Genomic DNA, 21410 nt, shown 5'->3' on the forward strand with positions numbered 1-21410 from the left:
CAGGTGACCCAAACTGGCCAAAGGGATGTCCTGTACCGTGGCGTCATGTGGGACAATAAAACGGGGGCTGCTGCTGGGCGGGCTGCAGCTGCTTGGGGAGTGGATGGGGATCAGTCAGTGAGTGGTGAGCCATTTCATAGTGCAACACTTCTTTTTACTTCTTCCCTTTTCTTTGGTCTTTTCTTTCTTTCATGCTAAACTCTCCTTGTCTCGACCTCCACGTTCTTGCCTCGACCTCCACGTTCTTGCACTTCTGCCTTTCTCAATTTTCTTCCACATCCCACTGCACTGTGGAGGGGGGGGGTGCTGGGGGGCGAGCTGCTGGGGTTAAACCACAGCAGTCTGTTTGCATCCAATGTGGGGCTCGAAGGGTTGAGGTATTGGTAAGTCTGACTAAAGTGTGACAGAGAGAACAGAATTGTTTATAATATATTATAATTATTATAGTTGTTTAATAGTTGCTGGTTGTAATGCTGATTTATTTGCTTATAACGTTGTTTAATGTAACCCCTTTCTTGCTGTATATGCTCCCGGTTTCACTGCTTATCATCTCTGGGAGCTTGTAAAAGGTTGATTTTGGTTTTGTTAGCTTGCTGTACTGTGTGACACTCACTTATTATATGATAAAAGCATTAGCTATGAGTGTAATCTGTTATTTGTGCTCAGTATTGCCATCTCCCTCGTACTTTGCGAACCATCTCTTGTAAACTGTTAACAATTACACATTTTACCTTTTCTCTGGGAGCCAACCCGTGGAGGAGACAATGAATGATACCTCCCCCTCCTCCTTCCAGCTCCTGGCCAGTTACAGTAACTTAAGTATTTTGAACATCTGTGGGATGTTCAAACAGCATGTTCCTATTTCTGTGTCTCAAAAATGTGGTTTGTTTTTTTGGTTTTGTTTGTTTGTTTTCCCCCCTAACGTTAAGAATATCTTAGAAATATCAGAGATCTGAGAGGATGGTTATGGGTGGTGAGATGTAAGGGAGGATATGGGCAGGTATCTGTCACAGTTATCACCTTTGAACTTCACCCCTGAACAAGTGAGGACTTCTAAGAAACTGGTGGAATGTTTGGAAGAAATATGCCCCTACCCTGGCAGTGCCAGAGAATTACAGATTGCTGCACTGTGCCGATGAAGCAATAGCACCCTCAAGGGGAACAGAAGGGTCTCTGGACTGTGGCTGAATCAGGCAGCCAAGCCTTAATGGTGTCAGTTGCCCCTATAGCATGAAAAAACAGTAGAAACAGGAGTCAATTTGTTCAGTAAGAATAGAAGCCCCTCCTGGGAGGGGGCAGAAGGAAGAAGAGGATGAGGCAGGCTGTTCTGCAGCAGGGGCATCGTGACTGCAGGAGGGGGAAGAGGCAGATCTCATAAGTCAAAAACCAACATGTGTGAGCTACAAGATAAGTGAAAAGGTTTCAGCTGTCATCCAAGTGAGCACATTGTTACCTGGCTGCTCTGGAGCTGGGATAATGGGGCCAGTAGCCTGGAATTAGAGGGCAGGGAAGCCAGGCAGCTGGGCTCCCTTACTAGGGAGGGGGGCATTGACAAAGCAATTGGAAATGGGGCACAAGCCCTCAGACTATGGAGGCGACTGTGTGGAAAAGGAGTGTTTGTTACCTAGGGAAAACAGATGGAACTGTCATAATTAAAACGCAAAGCAGATCTCTTACTTTCCCAAGACTGTGAACAATACGCATTTTCAAACCACCTCTTTTCTGCTCATTCCACCCCACCTGTTTTTAAAGGTGACAAGGCCTGGAGCACTTGTAATGTATTTTCTTGCCTAGAGAGCTGGATTCAGGCACTCAGCTCAAGCACTGTGCTGGCATGGTGACTTGGGAGGTTCAGAAGATCCTAGCTGCCTGAGGCTGCCCCTTCCTCCAGGCTGAAGGAAGGTGTAAAAAAAGGGTGCTCCCAGCAGAGTCAAATCCTCTGAGGGAGAAGGCAGTATGCATGCAGTGAAAGCAACAAAGCAGTTGCTTCAGCAGGTCATGGGCTCTGTCAGCATCACTACCTCTTTTATCATTGCCTCCCCCTGTGGCCACTCCAGATCGTTTCCAAGAACTTTTTTTTTTTTTTTTTGACAGAGAGGCAGGGAATAAAACCCTTTTGCCATCCTGAAGTGCTCCCTCTCTGCAAATGAGTTCCTGTCTCTGAGGTTCCCTCTGCTGTACTATCCTTTCCTAATTCTCGGAGGCTTCTTGTTTGTTGCAAAGATTTTCTGTCTCCGGCTTTCCACCACACTTGTCCTGTGTTCTCACAGATGCCACACATCAGGCAAGCATTTGAGAGCAGGGATTCTCACGTGCTGAGTGTGTTAGACAAGAAAAGTGGTGAGGAACCATGCAATGAGAAAAACTCACTTCAGACCTCTGCACTGCCTGAAAGCTTCCTTCTGTATTATGTCTGTTGTGCTGTTTTTCAGACTGGTTGTTGTGAGCAGGTGTCCTGATTTGGGCTGGGATTTTTCTTTCTTGGAGCTGGTATGGTGCTGTGTTTTGGATTTAGGGCGAGAACAATGCTGATAACATACCGATGTTTTAGTTGTTGCAGAGCAGTGCTCACACAGAGCCAAGGACTTCTCAGTTTCTCACACTGCCCCACCGGCGAGGAGGCTGGGGGTGCACCAGGAGCTGGACGGGACCCAGCCAGGACAGCTGGCCCAAATGGACCACAGGGATGGCCCGTGCCATGGGGTGTCATGTGGGACAATAAAAAAGGGTGGGGGGGCACTGCTTGGGGCCTGGCTAGACATCATCCAGCAGGTGGTGAGCAGCTGCACCATGCACCTATTGCTTTATATGTTATAATTTTTATTTTTTTCTCTTCATTTTCTGTCCTGGTGAAAGAAGTCTCGGTGCGTGAAGCCCACAGGGGGCTCCCGATGAAGCTCGGTGCCCCACAGAGTGGGGTGCCGTCTGTGGGGGCTGCCCGAACCGGGGCCCCCCGAGCCCCCACGGTCCCCGAGTCTCGGCCCTGCCCGCCTCGGCGGGGCCTGCCCCACAGGCGGCCCGGGGCTGGGCCCCGTCCCCCGGGCCGGGCCACTCAGCCGGGGGCGTCCCTAGGGAAAGGAGGCGAAGGGAAGGCGGCTCCGAGGGGAGTTGCCATGGCGCTGGGGAAGGGGAGGGCGGCCGGGGGCCTCTCCCCTCCCCGCCCCGCTGAGTGACGGCCGGGCCGGGCCGTGCCGTGCTGTGCCGGGCCGGACCCCCGCCCCCCCCCCGGCTCGGCTCGGCTCGGCGGCGGCTGCGGTAAGCGGGGCGGCGGGCACGGCACGGGGGGGACGGGACGGGGCCGTGGAGGAGAAGCCGGGGGGGTTCGAGCCTGTCCCCCTCGCCTGGGGCGCCGGCACCTGCCGCGGGTGCCTGTCGCAGCGGGTGGAGGAGCCTCCGCCGGTGCCCCCTGGCAGCCCCTGCGCGCCTCGTCCGTGTGTGTCTTTCGCCGTCTCCGTCTGCCGTCAGGGCTCGCTTCCTCCCTGCCCTTAGGCATGGCTGGGTGCCGCTGCCTGGCTCTCACGGAGCTGCCGGGTGGTTTTTGCCCAGGGCACCGTGGCGGGGCCGTGCTGGGGTCCGACCCGGCTCGCAGCAGAGCTCTCCTCCTTGTACGGGCACATCCAGGAGCCCCTGGAGGTGGAGACCCTCGCCGCCCGCCAGGAGTTTTTCTCCTGCTCGGCCGTGGTGAAACGGGGTAAGCACACCGCAAGTGCTGTCCTAGGTCAGACTGAAGTTCGTCCACCTCAGGGTTCCCCGGTTGGCAGCAACCACTTGGAAGGGCAAAGAAACAAGTCCGCAGCCATGCGCCCCCAGAGCAGTGCCCCGCTCCAGCAAAGTCTGGTTTTGCTGCTCTCAGAGCCGGAGGTGGCATCTTCACTCCGTTAGCCCTTGAAGGGTCATGTGAAGGTCCTACTTCCGTTAATTTTTTCCTTCGAATTTGTCACACAGCTTCCCCCAAGTGCTTACTGCTGCTGCTGGAACAGTACTCATCTTGCCCCTGAGTTTGCGAGGCGTCAGCCTGCCTCAGGCTTAGGAGCGGTGCCCGTACGGGGCGTTGCCCCAGGGCTTGCCCCCCAGCAGCGGGACGGGGTCAGGGACATGCGGAGGTGCCCTTGCTACCCACCTGCTCACCCTGCTTTGCCCCGGGCTGTCTGGCAGGGCCTGTCTTTATATGCAGGTATGGCATCACTAATGGCTCAAGTGTGCCCGTGTGCTTTGTTTAGAAATTAGAAATTAAGCAATTAAGAAGTGGATGCCAGGTGCCTGAGAGAAGCTCACCCAAATAGGAGAACACACAAGTATGCTTACAAGTATGTGCCTTAAAAGGATACCAAGGGGGATGGTTTGTATTTGGACTTTGGCGGAGTTTGACCTCACTACGTGTTGCCTGGTCGCTAATAGATGGTCTCACCTAGCTGTTTGCTAGGTGGCTGTGATGGCAAGGGCTGCTTAATGAGAGCTGGTATTGAGCTGAATGGCTTGCAGGCTGTGGGGGGCTGAGGCAAGGAGGGCTGGGGGCAGTAGGATCTGGGTGAGCTTCCCAGGAGGTGAAGCAGCCACGGAGAGGAAGAGCCAGGACAGCGCAGCTGGCGTAAGTGTGGTGTCACTGGCAAAGTCACAGCGTGCTTTGATAGATCCAAAATGCCACCTTCCAGATGTGAATTTCAGTGTGTCTTGGGTTAACAGCTGCTGTCTGTAAAGGTTTTATCAAACCAGAGGATCTGCAGATCTTCCTTGGAGGATCCTGAGCTTCCCTCATCAGCAGGATGAAGATATGGTATGCCGGATGGACCCTGCTCTCCGAGCAGGCTCTGTGGACATCAACATCTGTTTTGCTGAGAGTTGTTCAAGATCCCACCACCTCTGCAGTCCCTGTCTGAGGGCTGTACCAGTCTTGTGGCAAGGATTTTTTTTTTCTCTGATGCCCAACTAGAATTCCTCATGCCACAACTTGTCCCAATTGTGCCTTGTGCTTCCCCTTCCTATTCTTCTGAGAGAAGTCTGGTTATGCCTTCCCTGCAAGTCCTTTCCCTGTGGGTGGCGGGTGGCTGCAGCAAGACCCCTCTGCAGCCTTTCCCTCTCCCAGCTGAAAATGTCCAGGTCCCTCAGGTTCTCGTATGTTCCGTGCTCGACCCCTGCCTGTCCTGACGGCCCTGTGCTGGAGTCTTTCAGCTTCGTAAGACACAAGACACAGTGTCCAGATGCAGCCCCCCTGGTGCTTAGCGGGGGGAATAACCCTCCCCCCCATGAGCCTGCTGGCTCCAGCAGTGACATGGGCATGTCCCCTGCCATTCCTGTGCCACCACACCTGTGCTTGCAGCCCTCGTCACCAGGGCTCAGCAAGTTGTCCCATGAGCTGCAGAACCAGCAGAAGACTCACTTTTTGGTGGACTGATGTCCTTCCTCGCCATGTTCCTGCTGTGACTGCCCCAGCTCTGCCACAGGGAGCGGCTCCCTCTCTCACTGCTTCTGGTGCCCCACTTGTTCCCGCAGACACCCCAGCTCTCCCCTTGTTCCCCGTCCATCAGCTGCAGGAGGTGTCCAGGCTGGCTCCACAGCTGGCCATTTGCATGGCTGCACTGCTTGACAAGAAGTTAGGGCTTGAGTCCTGTAAAAGATTTTGTTTAAGTTGGCTTTAAGGTTTGTCAGAGGACCGAGAGGATGTGTAAGAATGCAGTCTTTATTCTGGAAAATGACTGGAGCTAATTTGCTCCTCTCATCCGCACGGCATGCATCTAGGGTTTGCACCTGGGTGATTGACTGGGGGCTAAGGGCAGGCACTGAAAACACTTCTCTTGAGTTTCTAGTTGGGCACTCAAGGTAGTAGTTTTTCAAAAAAGAACCCACCTAAAAAACAACCCTGATGTTTATCTTCTAAGTTATGTCGAAAGCCAAAGAACAAGAAATTGTACCAGCGACAGAGGTGTTGGGTGACATTGGTTTGTTATTTCTGTGCTGTAAGAATAGTAGCTCCGAACTTTGTTTCAGGTTAACACTTAGCCATGCATTTAAAAAAAAAATCATAAATCAAAATCCAGCTTGAGTCAAATGGGAGCTGTTCTCAAGCCAAGCTGTCCCTCACAAGATTAACTCCTGCCTCTAGTGCTTCTTAAAACTAGTGGCTTAGGATGCGCTGAGCCCCCTGTGTACAGTCCCTGCCTCTGCTGCAGCCTGCCTTCTTGTCCTTCCTTTCTGCTGGGGTCCTCAGGGCCTTGAGGGGTGGTCCCGCAGGTCCCTCCCACCAGCAGTGCCTCTGCTGCTCCTGGTGAGGGTCTCTGCCTCCAAACTTGTCATGCCTACCCCCTTCTGTGCCCTTCTGGCCCAACAGGGACAAGGTCCTGGGTGCTCTTCCAGTGTGTTGGATGTCTTCCTTGGACCCTGAGACCTAACGTCTTGTAGTGGTGGTGGTCCATACAAATTCTGATTTATTTTTTGAGGAACATCTGCCTAAAGTTGTGATGGGGTCAGCCCTATTCGACTTCTGCGTATTGTGCATGTGTTTTGTTGTGATGCCTCCTTCACTGCCTGAACGAAGTTTATCGGAAGGTTTAATTAGAAGTAACAAGAGATCAAAGCTGTAGTCTTGGGAAGGCACTGAGAACAGGCCTGGTGGAACAGACCTGTGGTGAACCGGGTTAATTCTTTCCCAAATGCCCAGAAGTGTGTGGAGGAGCATCCATCGTGCGGCCTGCGGGCTCCCGGCCTGCTCGCCTCACGCTGCCACAGCCTCCGTCCCTCACGGCCAGGTCCATGCCTGCGGGACATCTCTCCCCGGGATGGGGACAGAGACGGAGGTGCACGAACACAGCTCCTCACGGTCCGTGTGCCTCCAGGTCGGGGTCCCTGGGACCTCCTCGCCTCCCAGCTCTGCCTCTCGCGGCTCCTGATAAGCGAGGCATCGCGCCCAGGTGGCGAGTGGCAGGAATGTGAGAACGGCGGGCGGGCGCGCCAGGGGAGGCCGAGCCTCCAGCAGATGACGGCTCTAAATTTAAGGGCTCGCTGTCGAGCCGCTACGCGTTAATGTGCCCTTTCGTGGGCAGGCTAAAGATAATTTTCCTATCTGGAGCCACAGCTGCCTTACAAGTCGTGTGGAAAAACCTCCCTTCTAAGGGAAACTTGCTTTAAATAAATTAGAGTTGAATATCCTCTGCAAGAAGTGAGCCAGAAAGCGTAAATACGGGACTGTGGAACAGAAGGAACCTTTCTGGTAAAAATCGGGAGTTGGACACGCTGAAGTGTGCCATGGTGCTGCACAGGTAGCCCTGCTGCATGCCGCGAGCACGCTGGCTGCAGCAGCACGTCTGTCGCTGGCTTTCCCACAAAAGTCCCAGGTCTGGGGTCTGGTCCAGAGCAGTTCATGAGCACGTTACTGCCACTTCTCTTCTCACAGGGTGTGCTTAGGTGTGCTGTAGCACCCGGGTCAGCTGCTTGCTGACACGTGCTGTTCCCTGAGGGTGGGCCACTAGCAGCATGCTTAAGTGCATGAGCAGGAGCAAGTAACGCTTCCTGATCAACTCGTGGCTTCACGGCACTAGCCCTGCAGGAAGGAGTGCTGAGGTCTGCAGCCTTGTGGAGATTTGCAGGGCTCAGAGGGACTCAGCGATGCTGCAAATCCTCTCTCCCGCCTGGCCACAGCTCCGCCAGCAGTGCCACGTGCAAGGTGGCGCTCGTAAGGGTGGGTGAGCTGCAGGCTTTACCATCTGCGGTTTATTGCCCCCCAAAGAGAGGAATGCCTGGGACGTTTTGTTAACACCCAGCATTGCTTGGAGCCAGGTGTCCCTAGCCAGAGCCCCATGCTGAAACATCCTCGGTGCTGCCCTGTGAGTCTGTGGTGGGGTGAGGTGCTCCCGACGTCGTGCTGCTGTGGTGGCCCTGGGTCGTTATGTGCATCAGGAAGTGGGCAGGGGGGCCCTGAGCAATCTGACCTGGCTTCAGAGCCAGCCACGCTTTGAGCATAAATCTTGTGCAACTCCGTGATAGCCAGCGTTCCCCCACCAGCAGGGCTGCGGGGTCATGTTTCATGCATTCACTGCTACGCTCCGTGTTTTCATTTCAGGTCCTGTTTCAGCCTAAGAGTGAGATTCACAGGACTGCTCTAAGATGTCTTACAGAAAGGAGCTAGAGAAATACCGAGACCTGGATGAAGACAAGATTCTTGGTGCCCTGACGGAGGAGGAGCTCAGGAAGCTGGAGAATGAACTGGAAGAGCTGGATCCTGATGTAAGTCATTTTTAAATGAGGTTTGGTAGGTGGTAAATCCCACACAGTTGTGGGCAAATGTGCTGCGTTAGTAACCAGTACCTCAGTGGGATCCTTTGCAGAGCCTGTACTCGGTGCAAGGATGGGAGCGGCTGGCCCCAAACGGGCAGGAGCAGTTTTGCTCCTGCACCGTGGGCACAGGCTGCACGTGGGACTTTGTTTTTGCAGTGTCCCCCTGCCCATGCCCAGTGTGCATGCTGTGGTGTGACCAGCACTGTACTGGTCTTTGGCCCAGTAATTAAACTGCCAGGCTTTTGGAGTAAAACACGTTGATAGTTTTGTTGTTGTACACTGCTTTTCACAGCAGGGTCTTAGCCTATGCTTGGGCTTCTTACACTGTTCTGACACCCTTATATTTTAGGAAGAGCTGCCTTTATATTTAGGAACCTGTGGGAATGGATCACTACTTCTCATCAGGCCACATTCAGGCAGTGTTTTGGGTTTTGTGGGCTGGGTGGATTTTTTCACAGCAAACTCCAAATGGCCAGTATTTTCCTCCCTGTAGTCAGAAAAGCAAACCCCAGAGTTCTGCAAACTGGGACATTTGCTTTCTAGCCTCCCAACATCATCTGGAGCAGCACAAATGCAGACACTGGGCCTGCTGATGCCAAACAGTGAAAACCTTTTGGAGGCAAGGCTGTCCTGTGGCAGGGGCAGGGGCTGCGCAGAGCCAACTGGCAGGCCTTTGGGTTACAGCAGCGTTAGATGATGAGGCTGGGCACTGCCAAGTGGAAATTGTTCCTGCAATGTGCGGTTAATGTTTCGGGGGGAAATGATGGGCAGTGTAGATTGCATCATCAGTGCTTTTAATTGCAGCGTCAACACAGAAGAGTGATTAAGAGGTGGCAGGCTACCTCCCAGGATTATGTGTGTGTGCCGGTAGGCTGGTTACACCTGGCCCAGGAGATGTGGAGATGGACAGGGTTCCGTGAAAGGTGTGAATAGGTAAAATAATGCTGAAAGCCCATCCATGCAGGTGTGGCTTGGGTACCCAAGCTGCATTCTCACCTTACGCAGCATGAAGCCCGAGGAAGAAAGCTGTTCCTTAGTCCTCCTGGCTGGTGCATTAGGTGGTGTTCTGCTGAGTTGCCTACCAAGGTTGGCTGTGGCCAATTACTTGCTATTAGTAATTGTTCTTCCCAGGCTTTTCACTGGAACAGATTTAAATTAAAGTGAATTACTGAGGTGGGCACAAAAAAATCAGCATCTTGTTGAAAATCACCTTGGATGTCTTAAAAAAATAAATGTTGCCCTCTGTCCAGCAAAGAACATGCTTAGTGTCAGATCTGGGAACAGACTTACTTATTGCATTAAGGCTGATCTATATTTAAATATAAGCAGGTGCTTACGTGCCGTATGTGTCAGGCACAAAGCAACTTCCTGCGGCAGCTGACGTGGCTGAGTAACGAGGAGACAGCTTGAAAAAGGGCTGGGGCTCTGGGGCTGGGGAGCTGCAGGCACCGCTGCCATTCTGGCCTGGCCTTCTCTGCGAGGCCCTGCCCGCAGATGTGTGGTGGGTCATGGCCAGCAGCAGGGACCACCACAACTCTCTGCTGGAAAGACGAGGGGATTTTTCCAGGCTGATGTTCATGGGACCAGTATACACAGCCTCCACCTCCAGTGGGGTCAGCTGGCACATGGACAGGCGCATAGGGAGGAGATCTGCTGAGCTTAGGAGGTATCAAAGATGGTGAGCATGTGCGAGGAGGCTAGGAAGAGCAGGAGGGGATGGCTGAGAGCCCCCAGAGAAAAGGATGGAGCTGCTGTTGTAGAGAAGCATCCACTTGGCAGCATGGAGATCTTGCCGTGGAGCTGGTGTTTGAAATCTCGTGCTGGAGGAGGGAAGGAGCATCGTGTCTTAGCTGAGATGGGAGCCATTGGGGCTGGATGGAGACAGGTTTTGAGAAAAAAATTGTCCAGCAATATGGAAGAAAGGCGGTGCAAGAGGAGAAGTGGATAGGGGTGAGTGTGTGAGGGATGGAGGCCTGGCCTGCAGAGATGACCCATGTTTCTCCCCCTGTGCCCAGAACGCGTTGCTACCGGCGGGGCTCAGGCAGAGGGATCAGACTCAAAAGCCACCAACCGGCCCGTTCAGAAGGGAAGAACTCATGGCCCACCTGGAACAGCAGGCAAAGGATGTTAAAGACAGAGAAGACTTGGTTCCTTTCACAGGCAAAAAGAGAGGTATGGTCATCCCTCACACCGCGGTGCGAGCACGTGGGCATGTCAGTGTTGCAAGGCCCCCGGTGCTGCCTTTCTCAAAGCTTCCTGCCCCTTCTTAGTGATCCTTGTGCCTTGCTGGGGTAGAGCTTGTTTTAAATCGGTTTGACAAAAAAATGAGTTCTTGAAAGATGCAAACGAAAAGATGTCACTGAGCCCCATCAGGAAGATTTAGCAGCTTCAAGTGTGCCTGAGCCTGGCTGTGGTCACCAGCCTGGCTAGCGCGGCAGCAGGAGGCAGCGCTCAGCCAGAGGCATTTTGGGTTTTCAGCTTCTGTGCTGAATTAATTATACTTCAACCTGATGCAATCTCAGACACGTTAAACATCGTTTCACCTGTAACAGGCTGCCGAGTGAAGACACGGTTTGTATCGAGTGTCAGCCAGGGACGGTAAATTACTTTTTTATTATATTATATAATATATACATAATATACATATGTATGTATATATAATATATTTTTATATAAAATATTATATATATATATATTTTAAATTACACGCTGCCTATTTTTGCAGAGCAGCTGTGGCCCCTCTGGGAGGAGATGAGCAGTTTTCGCCCGGTGCCGTTTATAGCCGCCTCCATCTCTCTCCGGGAGAGCCCACCGCGCAGTTGCTTCTTCCTTGGGGCTAAATTTAGCTGCCTCTGCGTCTGCACAGCCCCGAGCGGCTGGATTGTTGTTTCTCTCCTCCGGTGTTGCTGACTCTGGTTTCAGAGAGGGGACGAAAATAGCCCCAGCTGGTATGCCAGGCCCTGCGCTCGCTATCTCCCTTTGGCGATGCGGGGCTGTCTCAGGGAAGGGGGCTGCTGCAGGATGCTGCCTGCCCCGCTGCTGGTGTCTCCTCACAGCCTTCTCCTGGCCAGCCGTGGTGGAGGTGTCCCTGCCCAGCTTGTGTCCACCTTCGGAAGCCCAAGGGTTGCAGAGGGGAGCGCTGCTTCCCGCCTGTCCCTGCTCCGCTCGTGGCGGGGCGGCAGCAGGGTGGTTCGGTGGGTGACATGCCTGCCACTGCCCTCAGGCGTTTGGACACGAACCAGGCTCCTGTGCGGGACAGCAGAGAGCTGTCGGGTTCCCCCAAGGAAGGACAGGAAAGGGGATACCAACAGGGGGAGCAAACCCACTGGTTTGCACCTTCAGCTGGTAAAAAGGCCTGGTCCTTGGCCTGTCAGTGTCCCAGGAGGCAGAGCAGGAAGGCAACCCTCTCGAGTGCCCTCTGTGCCTCTCCCCCTGCCCAGGTGCCCTCTGCAGTCCTGTTGAGCCAGACCAGCTGCCCCGAGCCTGCTTCTCCTTGTGTCTCTGCTGCCCACGTGCACACTTGATGACTGAGTGCTGTCCCTGCCTGCTGCCAGACCTCCTCCACCACCTCCTCCACCACCCTCGTTTCAGTACTGTGCTGCTGTGCACTTGGAGAGGTCTCAGAGACAGGACTGGCCCTGCACAGAACTGGATTCAGGCCTCTGGCCTCCCTTGGTCCACCCAAATGTTGGCAAACTGCATTCCTTTTACATTTCTGTGATGCAGCCTTCAAAGAAGTGAAGTCCTTCTGTATCAGGCTGTGCTTTCAGAGCACCAAGCATTGGAAAGTAGTTCTGCATGAAAGTGCCACGAGGCTGTTGCAGGTACCACCACACTGACAAAAGCACCCTGCTCCACAGGTGGAGGTGTCTGGCACATTGCCCCCTGTCACATTGCAGTGGGATGCAGACCTACTAGTGGGAAGGGGTTCTTTACCTGCTCTGATCTTTTATCTAGGTCCTCGTGCCACCCTGCCCTTTCCACCCTGTGAATCCCACCCCACAGAAACGCGTTGTCACAGGCAGCAAAGCCCCGCTCTGCGGCGGTGGGATGGGTGCCGCGGCTGTGCTGAGCGTGACCTCACTTTGCATTTACAGGGAAAGTTTGGATCCCCAAAGAGAAGCCGATGGATCCTGTTCTGGAAAGTGTGACTCTGGAGCCGGAGCTGGAGGAAGCCCTCGCTAATGCCTCTGATGCAGAGCTCTGTGACATTGCTGGTAAAACACCTACACGTGACTCGGGGTTTGAGTTATTTAGCTACTGATTTATCTTTGCTCTTTTGTGGGACGTGAGCTATTGAGCTCTTTGCTGTTTATGCGAATGCCGTTGGTTTTGACAGGATTTGTTTCTTCGTAAGAAAGGAAACATATATTTAGAGTTACTTCCAGCCCAGCACCCCCGTGTGATTCAGTCAGGAGCATGGACCAGAGCTGAAGAGGGAGAAGCAGGATTTATCCATGGGCTGTTTATTTCTCTGTTCTCTGCCACTGAACCTAGCAAACTGCAGCCTATCTCCTTGGGGAACACAGCTCCCTTTAAGTCAAACCTCTAGGAAACAATCAAACAGACCCAGTGAAACCTGAATTTCTTCTTCTGCCTATTAATGGAGCTGTCAGGCTGGGGTCTTTCAAAGCGTGGTGTGCCATCCACTGGAGCAGCCAAGCCCCGTGCAAACCAAGATGTGCTGGCACGGTCCCTGCTCTGAGGGGGTTCAAGCCTCTATTTGGGTTAAATTCAAGCACTGCCCCATTGTCGCTTTTCAGGCCGTGGTGTCTGAGTGGAGGAGACCCGCTGCAAACCTCCTTGCTGTGCTGCTTTAGAGAAGACAGTGTCAGTATCTTGCCAAAGCCAGCAGCATGGACATAGCTCTGTGGCTGAGACAGGAAATGCCTCAACCAAAGGAGTGTATGAACACCTCTCGGTTGCTTTGCCAGGCTCACATGTCCTCTGGTCTAGCTCTCGATGGGGAATTCACTCCTGTTGGCTTCTCCCTCTGGTTCTGTCTTCTTCTGTTGTCCATACTCCACAGCAGTGTCCTCCCTGCTGCGAGATAGCCTGTAGGATAACCACACCAAGCAGACATCTTCCATGCAGTAATACCAGCTTCAGGCTCAGAAATGCATTTCTGCACTAGGACTTCCAATGCACTTGCCCTGGCTGAGCATTGCATTTCTTGTTTTTGCTATTTTACTGTGCTTCTAACAGCCTGTAAAGCACTTCTCTCTAAAATACATCTTTCTAAGCTCCAGGCCTGTGAAGCAATTACTTTCACAGAGAAATGCTGCTGAGGGCACTTTGTTCTGCAGGTCTGGGGAGAACACACTTGAGAGCTGATGTGATACAAGCTGTGCTGAAAGCTCAGTATTGACAGTGTTGCTTTTCCAAGTTTGCCAAGACTGTGAAACAGCTTCTGCCTCTTTAGCAGGGCTTGTTGTCAGCCGTGGCACATTGGCTCCCTTCCTTGGCAAGCCCGGTAGGATAGCTCTTGTGGGTGGCTCCCAAAAAGTCCTGGAAGGGTTTCTGTGCCTTTGGTCCACTGGGGGAGGCAACGTAAACTCTATCTCAGAAAGAGAGCAGAAGGGCAAAACCACGTGGCTGTAATAGCAAACCCTTCTCTGCTTGCAGTCCAGGTGTTTACGGTCCTGGCTGGTCGAGGGTTTTTGTCGTTGCACTAAGCTGCACGTGGGGCGGGGTGTCCAAAGTGCTGAGCCTGCAAATTGCTTTTCCTAGCAGCCTGGCACTCCTGAAAATTCGAGTCTGTGGCAGAGAAAATGGAGACAAACAGACTTGAAGCTGCTTGGCTGTGTGACATCCAGCTGGGGACGTGCAGTGGGGGAAGAGCACAGCGGTGGCTGCTGCCACCACCCCTGCCCTTGCAGCCCAGAGCTGGGAGTCACGGTGGGCTCTCACCACAACACATGTCCCTCACGTGAAGGGTGCCGGGGAGAGCCTTCTGCTCCTGCAGCCCTTCTTGGCTGAAGCACTGAGCAAATGGTGGCTGACAGGTGCCAACCACACATCCCAGGAGCGGCTCAAGGGGAAATGAACTGCAATGGTGGTTGCAGGCTTGAATTTTAGGCAGAGATTGGTCTTTCATTTGTTTTAACCACTGTGCCTGTCCTGAGGTCAATATTTGTTCCTATGTGCCTGTATATGACAAGTGTCCACGTGTCTGCATTTTTCTGCAGGAAGTCATATAGTTATTTTTTAAAAAAAAAAGAAACACCACACAATTCAAAACATTTATTTCCAAAGATAAAATTTCTGTGCTTAAAAGGAGTATTTATAAACAGTATCTTTGCCCAGCTGTTTCTAAGCCATTGGCTTCCCCCTGCTCTTCAGCAGCTGGCAAGAATGTCAGCAGATCACCGCGGGCATGTTTCTGTGTGCATCTGCATATTGGTTTTGCAGTCCTGAGTCTGAGATGCACAAATTGTCAGAAGTTTGGCGTTTGGGTTCCTACAGTCTTTGAACTGTGTCCATACCATCACTTCCTGCACTTCAGCCAAGCCAACAGAGATTTAGGTTCTCACTTCCACATGTTAGGAAGTACAAAGACTGACTCAGAGCACCCCTGCTTGTTGCTGGGCTAGGACAGACTGCGCTGCTGTGCTTCGTGTGGCAGTCACCCATGTGTAGCTGTCGAAGGGGTTGTTTTGGATCTGTGTGTGTGACACAGACATCTCAAAACCTGGGGTATTACAGAGCGTGGCGCATGCCCAGGTGAGTGGGGTGATGAGGATGGGCAGGCTCCTGCTGGACTGGACCCTGAGATTAAATCCCAGTGATGACTTTTTTTTTAGTTTTGTCTTCCCCACTGTATTTTCACATGACGCTGAGTTGAGGCTGCTCTTGGGGAGCCTTGGCTGTTTGTTTGCTGTCCATGCAGCAACATTCCTCTTCTCTGAGTCAAGCTGTGCTGGCATGAATAAGGGTGCATTTGAGCCCTGTTGTGTGTCTGTGACAGCTGGGGGGTGGTCCCACCTTTGAGCGTTGTTTTTAGCTTGTACAGAAAAACGCAGTGTGCTGCTGACCCCGTCCTGGGCAGCACAGGCGCGAGTGTCTTCTCCTGGCTGTGAAGCCCGCAATAACTCGAGGCTTTTCTCCTTTTCTTTTGTCTGTAGCCATCCTTGGCATGCACACCTTGATGAGTAACCAGCAGTACTACGAGGCGCTGGGGAGCAGCACTATCGTGAACAAAGAAGGGCTTAACAGTGAGTGATCCAGAGCGCTTCTCAGGCTGCAGCCTTTCCCTGCCAGCTTGGACACAGAGGCAAAGTGGGAATTATTTTTAGGCTGAGGGCTGGGTTTTTATTTTCACTGGACTCTTTCCACCCCTGCCACGCTCGTGTGTGAGCAAAGACCCCTTCCTTGGCTGGCACGCAATTGCTACAGCTGTCCAGCCCTGGGCTGGTGCCTGCCAGGGAGACGCTTTCTCTGCAGTCTGCCATCTCTTGGTGTTCACTGGGGAACTGGCTTTTCTGGGACGTTGCCCCTTCCCAGGGGAGCCGTGTGGGTGGAGGCGATTCCTCCCAGAGACAACTCACACCTCACCTAGGGAGATCAGCTGGAAACATTAATCCACTCTGAGCAGAAAAGGTGTCTCCTGGACAGTCTTTCCTACCAAAATCATTTCTTCATGTCAAAAGTGAAGCACATCACTTTCTAAAGGAGGTGAAAACATTTCTTCTGTCAGTCTTTCCAAATGAAACCTGAGAAGAGAGGACAGGAACCACTCAGAGGAATGGTGGTGCTGTCCTGTGCTCCCAGAGCTTGCTTGGCTGAGGAAGCTGCTGCACCAGATCATCCCTGATCCCCACTTGGATACTGAGCCATTGACCACAACGCTTTGGATGCAGCCATCCAGCTAGTTCCTTACCCACTGAACAGTCTGCCCATCAAATCCACGTCTCTCCAATGTAGAGACAAGGATATTGTGTGGGACCACCTCAAAATCTGGACTGTTAGAGCAGTCTGTGATTGCTGGCACAGGCTCTGGTGCATCCTTGCCCTGTGCACACCAGTGCCCCCAGCCCTGTCCCCGCCCAGGAGGAGCACAGCCCAGGGAGTGTCCCCACATGGGTGGCATGCCTGCCACCGGCTCTGGTCCCTGACAGCACGTGGCAGCAGGCACCAGCTGCCCTGTGCTGGTTGCCCCCAGTGCCAGGCAGCATTTCAGGACACACACGAGTGTGGGTAGGTCTGGCAAGTGCTTGTGCAGTCTTTCATCTCTATCTGCCTCTCAGATCATACCTCCCTCCCAGTGCTGCTCCTGGAAGGGGGACAACACACCTAAGGAGGATGTGCTGCTACTCTGCTTCTGTTTTTGCCCATCTTGCTTTTCACTTGCAGGCGTGATTAAACCCACGCAGTACAAGCCAGTTCCTGATGAGGAGCCAAACTCGACGGACGTGGAAGAAACTCTGAAACGAATACAGAACAATGATCCTGACCTCGAGGAAGTCAACTTTAACAATATTATGGTATGTGCTCCTTCCTGCTCTCCTCTCTCACCAACAGCACCAAACAGAGGGCAGAGCCCAAGCCTGCTTTGCTGTGCAGGGTAATGCCATACCACTGCATGTAGCCAGACAAAAAGCTCCAGCACTTCCCACCTTTTGGGCAGGAGGGATTGCTGCCTGCTGTGGGATAATGATGTGGAGTTGGTGGCAGGAGAGTGCCGTCAGCTGCCTGGAGGAGCTATGTTGTGTTGAGGGCAGGTGCAGAAAACCACCTCCAGCCTCTCTGGTTTGAAGTGTTCCAAGTTGTTTTAGTGGTTTAGTCAGCCACATTTGTTGGAGGGGATGTTTATGTAAGGTAAAATGGTGGGAAGGAAAACGGCTTCTTAATCCTGACACTTGCCAAGCAAATATGAAGAAACCTCCCTTCTTGTATGTAACCCAGTCCACCTCCCACCCATCCCTTCTTTGGGGTTCCTTTTCTTCTTGTAGAAAGCAAACCAGGACATGGCACCACTTTTTACGTGGCCTCTGGGCACATACATGTACTGAAAAATAGAGCTGCTGTCCGTCCCCTGACTTGAGGACCCCCAGCCCGTGGGGTTTGTTGGATGATGATGCATTCGTATGGCAGGAACATTAACAGCATGTGCATCTTAAAAACACCTGTGCAATGCCACCTGCACCTTTCTGTAATGTAAAGGTTTTTACCTTTATTTGTTTGACACCAGCCGTGTGATCTTGCAGATGAAAATGCTTGCATCTGACAACGGTATCTAAAATGTTCAATAAGCAAAAAATAACCCATTTTGCTGAACTCAGAATAAGCAGCATAGATTTATTTTCTGGGCTGGGACCTAGGATGGCAAATGTTAGCCGGAACTATATTATTTTATAGCAACAGTTACATTGTTTTACGTTGCTTTATTATAGTCAGAAGTGACTGTGGTTTGTTCTACAGGGAGATCATTTCAGGTCTTTCTGGATAGGTGGAAATTTTCCATAACATTACATGGCTGTTGCTCAGTGCTGTCATTGATACTTAAAAGCACAGGAGCAGTGCTTTGTTGGCTCATGGATCCTAGCTACACACACCCCCATGAGCCTGTGTTCTCAAGTAGCTGAGTTTCTAGGTAATTAAATTAAACATCAGAGACATTGCATCTTGAAATTAAGGCAGTGAGCTATCAGCAGAGTGGGAAACGGGATGACGACATCGCCACAGTCCTCAGGATATGTCAATTATAGCTAGAGAACTTGAAAAAACATTCATCAGCCTCTTTCTAAATTACTTCAGTGTGTTTGATGTTGATCTCAATAATAATTTTGAAATACTATTTAAATGTATTGCATATCCTTCATACGGATGATGACCTAACTCTGGTTTTCTGCATTTCTTTTGACAGAATATTCCCATACCAGCTTTAAAAGCCTGTGCTGAAGCACTGAAGACTAACACCTATGTGAAGAAGTTCAGCATAGTTGGAACAAGGAGCAATGATCCTGTTGCTTTCGTAAGTATGATGCCACACAGTGTCAGCTACTTGTGATAACGTTGTGACAGGGCTTGTTCTTAGGCAAGGTATTTTTGGACTCACGCTGCTTCGTCACTGGGCATATTCTGCACCTCAGGTTTTGGTGCAGGTGTTTCAGTCCCAAGCAGTAATGAAAGCCAGAATCAGACCTCAATTCCTTCGCTTCCCTTTTCAGCTGTGGAGGTTTCAGTTGTTTATTCCAGAACACAGTCCTTTAGTCCCAGTAGGTCTGATATTTGCCCGCAAGATTCTTCCAGAAGAAGAGTGGGTGGGCAAGACCTGTGGTGATATGGTTGTGGAGGAAGCCTTGGACGCAGGGAACCTGTCTGTGTTCCAGACAGAGGCTTCTCCCTGACTTCTTTGATGGGAAGCACTGCAGCTCCATGCAGGAGCAGTGCAGGGAGGAGGCAGGGCTGACCCCATGCCACCACCACGCTGGCTTTAAAACAGGGACAAAGAGAAGGGCTGTCACAGGGCAGCCGCAGGTGTGGACTGTCACCTTTTGGGGCGACGTTAAACATTTATCTGTACGAGGCACTGCTGTGCCCTCCAGCACACTCAGGTGCAAGAATGCCCAAGGAATAGGAGGGAATCCCCTTTGCCACCAGGTCCTCCAGGTATCCCCCAGAGCAGAGGGGTTCCGGGGTGCTCTGGCCCAGCATGTCTCATGCCAGCTCTTCCTGTCCACCTCTGCCCACAGGCGCTGGCAGAAATGCTGAAGGTCAACAACACGCTGAAGAGCCTGAACGTGGAGTCAAACTTCATCTCTGGGTCCGGCATCCTGGCTCTCGTTGAATCGCTCCAGGGTAACACAGCCCTGGTGGAGCTTCGAATTGACAACCAGGTAAAGTAAAGCATAGATGGTCAGGAGCTGTGGTCAGGTGAAAATGTCCTGTTTGCTGGAGGTCAAGTGGCTGGACAAGGTGGAAGGTGACTTACAGTGGCCATGGGCTTAAATAACAATGGTTACTTAGTAAAAATTAAATTTTTACTGCAGTGTAGGGAAGGAACAGATAACACGGCAGGAGGGCTGTGGAGTGTGCAGTGGTACAGATGCCTTGGCAAGTTTGGCTTCTCCAGAAACCAAACCAGGGGGTGGAATTAAAGCAGACGAGCTATTAGGAGCTCTGGGGCAGGTGACTGTGAGGTCAAAATGGTGTTCTCTGGGCTCCTCTTCACTGAAAGTTTCTTCAAGAAATTGTCTGTGAGGAAGAGAACTTGTGTGAGGTGTGTGCTGGCAGAGTTGGAGCCACTGGGATGTACCAGGAACAGGCCAGCAGGCATTCCAGCAGCTCCATGTCAGGAATGCTGGATGGACCAGCAGATCCAGAAGGAGCGGAGGGGGTAAGACGAACAGATACCTGCTCGTTCTGAGTCGCCCCCGACCTAACCAGCGTGGCAGCGACTGTGAGACTCGCTGTATTTCCAAGCAGGGGGCGACAGAGATGAGGGCAAGCTGCCTACAGCAATAAAACATTTAAGCTTTAAAAGACTCGAGTGTCCCCCACATAGCAAGGTAGAAGCAGAAGCTCGTCCATCCCTGGGCCAGCTGGTGGCAGCTGAGGGACTGAGGGCTGTCGCTGAATTGACAGCAGCAACAGGAGGACACCTGCACTCACATGCTTCTCTGTTTTCTCTTTCCACAGAGCCAGCCCTTGGGCAACAACGTGGAAATGGAAATTGCGAACATGCTGGAAAAAAACACCACCCTGCTGAAGTTTGGGTACCATTTCACCCAGCAAGGTCCCCGGCTCCGTGCGTCCAATGCCATGATGAACAACAACGACCTCGGTGAGTGGGGCAGGCTGTAGGCCCCGTGGCTGCCTGCAGGCAAACCCTGGCAGGAGAAGGACAGAACCTTGTTAAAAAAAGTTTAAAAGCTTGAAGGCTGTGGTGGGTGTGCTGGAGTCAGATACCAGCTCTTGAAGGGCCTGGTGGTGCCAGTTGTGCTCCAAACCCGGAGACACTGTGGAGCCCAAACACCCAGATGAAAGTGTTTCTGGCCGTAACGGAGGGTCTTGATGGGAAGGTGTGAGAGCTGTTAATGTGCTTCGGCAATAATGTGCGTGATATGGCACAGAGGTTGCGAGCTGACAGCACTTGTGATTCCTGCCAACTGCTCGTCTTCCTCCAGTTTCACTTCCACTTTAACAAGGAGATGAAAAATAGGAGAGTTGAACTTTGAAGGCAGTGGGGCTTGGCCCATCCCCCTCACTAAAGCAAACTGGAAGTTTCCTAGGGAGAGGTGGGAAGCCACATGGCTTGGAGTTATATTTATACTCTCAATGAAGTGATCAGAACCGCTTGTGAAGGAAAACGTGGGCAAGCCTGTAAAGTGCTGTTTCAGCTAATGAACGCGGCAGAGGCTTTCCAGTGCTTGGCTTCAAGGTGCAGTAGAGCACTGGAAACCCGTCCAAAGGAGCGATATTGGAAGTACCAGCACTGCTTGGGTAAGCAGGGTGGCTATAAACATGACCTCCAAACACTTCTGAGCAGCCAGACAACGTGACGGGGAGAAATGAGCAGAAGTTTGCAGACCAATTGTTTGCACGCTAGGACAAACACTTCCCTAGAGGTTAGCCCAGCACCGAGGGACGAAGCGAGTGGCTGCCCTGCCCTGGCGCTGGGGAGAGCCCTCTCCCAGGGACCTCCGGCCACCTGCGCTGCTGAGGCACCTCCAGGAAGGAGCAGTCAGCAGGCAGGGTCTGAGGAAAGACCTAAGATATAAATGCTAGTTGGCAAGGAATGGTGAAAAGCTGGAAACCTGTATTTTAATCCGCAGGAGGTTCACCACATACAGGGTCCTTCACTCCTTCATGAATTGACTTTGGGTTTAAAAACCATAGAGAAATAGCTTTAAGTGGCTGTCATACTTAAACAGATGATAAATATATATATTTATTTTAATAAAAAGGCAGTCTTGCTTCAAACAGTACTATGCTGTTATGAAACATGGCCAAGCGTAGAGCTACGTGCCAGTTCTTCACTAACCACACAGAATACTTATTACAGTTCACTGGGTTATTTATTCTGCCTGCTGCTGCGTTTCTGGTCACTAGAGAACTGCTCCAGGAAAGGCTTACTATCTTCTGTCTTGTAGAGCAAGGTTTTTAATGAACGTGAATACACAGTATTCAACTAGAAGATC

The 21410-nt window shown here is 52.0% G+C and overlaps 1 protein-coding gene across 3 annotated transcripts in view; it reads left to right on the forward strand.

The window, feature by feature from the left end:
• Positions 1 to 21410, forward strand: part of TMOD1 (tropomodulin 1) — a 23887-nt gene continuing 2477 nt past the window's right edge. The window contains exons 1-9 of one of the 3 annotated variants that reach the window (XM_080573051.1): positions 1 to 124; positions 8054 to 8217; positions 10284 to 10440; positions 12366 to 12485; positions 15393 to 15482; positions 16621 to 16751; positions 18134 to 18241; positions 18963 to 19106; positions 19909 to 20053. In XM_080573051.1, coding sequence (XP_080429177.1) covers positions 8098 to 8217; positions 10284 to 10440; positions 12366 to 12485; positions 15393 to 15482; positions 16621 to 16751; positions 18134 to 18241; positions 18963 to 19106; positions 19909 to 20053 — 1015 coding nt within the window. In that variant the 5' untranslated portion in view covers positions 1 to 124; positions 8054 to 8097. Of the gene's footprint in view, positions 125 to 3043; positions 3256 to 8053; positions 8218 to 10283; positions 10441 to 12365; positions 12486 to 15392; positions 15483 to 16620; positions 16752 to 18133; positions 18242 to 18962; positions 19107 to 19908; positions 20054 to 21410 lie in introns of those variants that run through there. The other 2 variants (XM_080573053.1, XM_080573052.1) reach the window with 2 other exon arrangements.

This window comes from Anser brachyrhynchus (genome assembly GCF_964034855.1).
Source record: "Anser brachyrhynchus genome assembly, chromosome: Z".
In the NCBI taxonomy this organism is placed as follows: Eukaryota; Metazoa; Chordata; class Aves; order Anseriformes; family Anatidae; genus Anser; species Anser brachyrhynchus.